The sequence below is a fragment of the Echinops telfairi genome, unplaced genomic scaffold (assembly GCF_000313985.2).
Source record: "Echinops telfairi isolate 266 unplaced genomic scaffold, ASM31398v2 ScPeMD7_4;HRSCAF=17, whole genome shotgun sequence".
In the NCBI taxonomy this organism is placed as follows: domain Eukaryota; kingdom Metazoa; phylum Chordata; class Mammalia; order Afrosoricida; family Tenrecidae; genus Echinops; species Echinops telfairi.
In genome coordinates this window covers 40,707,805-40,712,826 of record NW_022103900.1, presented here as the reverse complement: position 1 = coordinate 40,712,826, position 5,022 = coordinate 40,707,805, and the positions used below count along the sequence as shown (strand labels likewise).

The window sequence follows — 5,022 nt, the reverse complement described above, 5'->3', positions numbered from 1 at the left end:
CATTTGAGGCTCTGCTTGTGGTACCCCCTAGCACAGCTGCATTTACCAGAAAAGGCTGGTTTAGAAGGGGAGGATCTGAGCTTTTGAAGTAAAGACACAAAAAGACTTTGGGAGAAATAACACACAGGACAAACTTCTCAAGATGCCACAACGTGGACAGAACTGGTGGTGTTTCTGAAAAATTTTGCAATCCACAGGGAATCTAAAGCACTAGGTGAAAGGTACACAGAACAATCAATACAAATATGTGAATCTGACAGGCAAAAATCTCTCTTGGTCTCACACACAGGAATTACTTGTTAGAAAAAGCCACTCAACCCCTTCCTGGCTGAGAGAATCTTACACAGAAGGAATGGGCAGATGATTTGAGTCACTTTTCAGAGGGAAGCGGAGAACTCTCCAAGGGCAACTACAGGGACTTAGTATGGCTGCATACAATAAAGAAATCACTAACAGACATTTTATTAAAAAGTGGGAAAAAGGAAAGAATTTTGACAAATGCAAAAATTGCTTAAAAAACAATTACATCAGGGGAAAAATGAGGAGCTCAAGTAGAAAGAAAATTATTTGAGAATAACGAGGGCAACAAATGTACAAATGTGCTTGACACTACGGATGGATGGATGGATGTGATGAGTTGCATGAGCCCCCAATAAAATGATTAAAAAAACCAACAACAACAATTACATCAAAAATTCACTGGGATTGGATGGAGAATATTAATGTTTCAAATTCTTCACAATGATATTGATTTATCAAAGATAATAGCCAGACTCTGGCCTTTCTCACCACCCTGCCCCCAATACTCTAGGGCCCCGCTATCTGATATTTTTCCTATCCTGATTCAAACCCAGGTCCATCCTGTGTCCTGATTAATCTGCTTAGCTGCTGCACTAAGCCAGCCCTGAAGACACATGCTTGGTTGGCTGGCTGGAATCTGAGTAAGCAATGACCTACAGTGCGGGAAAGAAAGGATTAGGGGCGCATGGAGCATGTCAGTGTGGCCACAGCTGTTGTTGACACAATCCCATATGATGGACATCCGCCCACAGCACACGTTACTCCATGGCTATGTAAAAATTGAGGTAGGGAAGTGTGTGGTGGCCATGGCTGACCTGCTTCCCATGATGTGCAGCGTGTGTGCTTGTGGGAGTGGGTATCAAAGTACTGGTTTTTTTCTAGTACTGCTGTCATGCTCCCCTCTGGTTGGAAGGCCGCTTTGTACAGAGTTTTGGAAGATAAGTCATTAGTCTTCCTCTGAGGTACTTCCTTCTCTAGTAGTGCCTTAACCCCATCAGTGTGCAGAAGTCAAATCAAACTCTCAGAATCCAAATCATGGCACACTTGCTCAGCCAGTCAGTTCACCAGCAGTTGTAGAGACAGATCAGAAAAAATCCCTAGCATTTAGTATAAGAATTGTTCTTCCAACGGGGCAATTTCCTGTTCTTCCCAGGAGATCATAATTCTTCACGTGTCTGATGACCTATGGAAAAAGAGAACAATGAAAAATAAACAGATTATCTTCAAGTTATAAAAGTATAGATCGGACAGGTCTCGGTATGGTAACCCATTATTTGTGCCACACCTCCACTTTCTCTCTGAAAATTTTAGAAATGTTTGTGTAATGTTTTATATTTTATTTTGTTTTTTTTAAAAATTATTTTATTGGGGGCTTGTACAATTCTCATCACAATCCATACATACATCCACCATGTCAAGCACATATATACATTTGTTGCCCTCATCATTCTCAAAAAATGTGCCCTCCACCTCAGCCCTTGATATCAGTTGTTCATTTTCCCCCTCCCTCCCCACTTATATTTTATTTTGAAAGCAAATAATGAAGGATTCTTATTTTAAAAAACATTTAAACAATTTGCAAATCCACAATCCAACCGAATGGTTTCCACCGGTGCAATCTTTGCTTCTAACTGATCTATTTGCACATATTTTTACTTAGGACTCATCTTTTTTCCCTAATAGCATAGTATGTGTCACTGTACACATTTTACATTCTTACTGAATGCTTAAGTTATTTTTAATAATTTTATTTCATAAAGACTAGTACAACTAATACTTTCATATATAGTTTTCTTTCTTATATTGAAGTATTTCTTTTAGGTAAATTTGAAGAAAGAACTTTCCTCTTTTTGAACAGTATTTACACCATTGGCCACTTTTGTGACTCTGATTTCTTCAAGTGGCTACTCTTTAAGATATATACCTAATAGGAAAAATATGTGGAGACCTACATCCTTACCCAATATGCTTATTTAACAATTTTCCCCAAAATCCATATTATACTTTGACCTCATTTTTTCTATTAACTAGCAACTTGTCAAACTTAATGGAAGACAAAACAAAATTGAGATATGGATTGTTATAAGAGCTGAAAGAGTCCCCAATAAAACGATCTTTACAAATAAATAAATGCGGAGGGGTGGAGGGGGAGAAGACAAAGACAAAACAAAACCAAAACCATCAGGGAAATCTGGTAAGAGATCCCTCAAATGGTTTTAAGTTTGGTGTATGTATCACAAAGCCAATAAATCATCTCTATCAGAATATTAAACCACATCTGCATGGGGCTGTCATTCGTTCCGTCAGTCCCAGCGCAGGCAAACCTGTGGCTGCAGAGCAGAGCTGCTCCACGGTTTTCAAGGCTGTCATCTTTCGGAAAGAAATAGCCAGGTTTGCCTTCTTTTTGAACTTAAAATACTTTTTTAAAAACTTTTTATTGTGAATTGAGTGAAGGTTTACAGAACAAATCAGTCTTCCAATTTATACACTGTGTGTGTGTGTTATTTATTGTGATCACACGATGAAGCAACATTCATCCTTTTTCCATTCTTTCTACTTCTTTCCTAACCTTTGTCTTTGAGCAGGTGCTGCTCTTGTGACCCTGACAGGGTGCTGTTTCTAAGGATTGCACATTTCCCTAGTGCTACTGTTTACCTCTAGCAGCCTGTCTGCTATCTGGTTGAAAACTAAGTCACTGGGTAATTGAAGAGCCAAAGTCTCAGGGGTTCCAGCAATGTATCGGACTAGTAAGTCTGGTTTTTACGATTTTGAACTTCATTCCACTTTCTTCCCTATACTACGCAGGACACTTCAATGCGGCTCCTTGCAGGGCAGCGGGTAGTGACAGCTGTGTGCCATCCTGTTCTGGTCTGTGTGAGAGAGGCTGTAAGAAGCATCAGTCTTTATGCTAGCAGTTCAATGCTTCATCCTTCGTTCCACCCCAAGACTTAAGTAGGCTTTTACAAACAGCTCCATTTGAATTCAAGATGCATCCAGATTAGTCAGTTTTAGGGGGAAAAGTTACTTTACCGCTGCAAACAACTTACAACACACTCAAAAGGAAGCACCTCTTCTCTAAAAATCAGTAGAGCAGGTATTCAATGCATTAATAAAAAACTGTTTAGAAGGACAACTGGAAAGAAAAATGAAACATTAGAACTGGTTGCTGTTGGTGTGGAAGGATTAATGATTCGGTAATTTTTATGTTCCTTTTCTTCATTCTGTTGCCTGTGCAATAAATATAAATGAGAAAAGTACATATACTAAAGCTAAAGGGTTGTGTTTACCTTGGCTTGACTCTTTTGTCTTATTCTCTTTAGACAGTGGCCCTGTTTCTTTCTCCTTTTGAAAGCGGGTTTGTAATTGTTTGATTTCTTGATCATAGTCCTGCCACTCAGGGACAATTCGCATAGCTGCTTCCAGTTTGGGCTCTTTGGTCATTGGATTATTACACTGTGGAAACAAGATAACACACTTCAGCTGACTTTAAGAAAAGGCACATTATATAAAACTCAAGGTGTTTCTGATCTGCACATGAACGATACTGAGGACCAGGGAGATGGCATATATCAGGAGGAATACGGTACATGGGCTAGGAAGTCACACTGAACTTGTGTGCAGTTCAGAGGTGCTGTCTAAAGGCAAGAGCACTAAGAGTCTATCTGGAAAGATTATACAGCCTGCTGATTTAAAGGTCAAGTAGTGACGTAAATGGTGAGAACAGTCACACTGGGCAATTGAACATTGGACTTCTATCATCTCCTGCTCCAAGTAGAGAGAGGTGCTGAAATTACTACTAAATGTTCCACAATGCTTAAACTGTGCAACCATAGACATCACACTGGATTAAGAAGCAGATAACAACTATGAACAGCTTACCAAATCAATTGTCTTAGCCTTTTTCTTAGAGGCATCATCACACCAAGTCTCACACCAAAGCCATTCTTGAGGGAGAGATTTAATGGGCACCTGATGAATCATGTTATTGGGCAAATCCTGTTTGGTAGGAAAATAAAGGAGAAATTTAAATATTGACATTGCAATTCAGCAATGTTAATTTACTATGTGCATATGCTAATGCCATATTTTCAGAACTAAAAGAGTGCTTACCAAAAGCCTTAAAAACCCACCGTCATGAGTTCATTCCAAGTTATATCAACCTTATGCTGGGTGCCCAAGATTGTGAATTTTTATGGGAGCACCCAGCCTCAACTCCTTTGGAGCAGCTGGTGGGTTTAAAATCACCAACCTTGTGACTGGTATCCCAACACCTTAGAGAAGCTAAAGGTTTTACTCACAGCATTTGTAATCTCCAAATATATGGAGCCCATAAATGAGTTCCCCACAATAAGCAACCTAAAAACTTTCAGATAAACATTTGCATCAAGGAAGTCTTCTGAGTCTGCCCTGTCTGCTGAGCCAGTTTCTAAAGAGACGTGGTCCACATCTTTTTCTAAACTACTTTATGCTTTGAAGCTTTCTCTTTTCAGTCTGTCACAGAAAAATTGCTCAACTGTCTTAAGACTAACATGGAATATAAATGTAATAGGTTAAAATGAACACAATGATCAACTAATATATTAGTATAAAGAATTACATAGTCAACACTTGTCGATAACCTTTCTGGACACTGGTACAAAATGAACAGCTGCAAATTTTCTCCTTATCAAAACTTTCTAAGAAGTTAAAAAGTGGTTGGATAAGATATGAAATACTGAAAAA

General features: G+C 38.9%; 1 protein-coding gene across 1 annotated transcript in view; it reads right to left on the bottom strand.

Annotated features, from left to right (window-relative positions):
* Window positions 1-615: 615 nt before the first annotated feature.
* UGGT1 (UDP-glucose glycoprotein glucosyltransferase 1) overlaps window positions 616-5,022 on the bottom strand; it is a 176,198-nt gene continuing 171,791 nt past the window's right edge. Inside the window, exons 34-37 of the mRNA XM_004703949.2 lie at window positions 4,411-4,417; window positions 4,180-4,296; window positions 3,588-3,753; window positions 616-1,483 (exon numbers count right to left, since the gene is read on the bottom strand). Coding sequence (XP_004704006.2) covers window positions 1,458-1,483; window positions 3,588-3,753; window positions 4,180-4,296; window positions 4,411-4,417 — 316 coding nt within the window. The 3' untranslated portion in view covers window positions 616-1,457. The remainder of the gene's footprint in view (window positions 1,484-3,587; window positions 3,754-4,179; window positions 4,297-4,410; window positions 4,418-5,022) is intronic.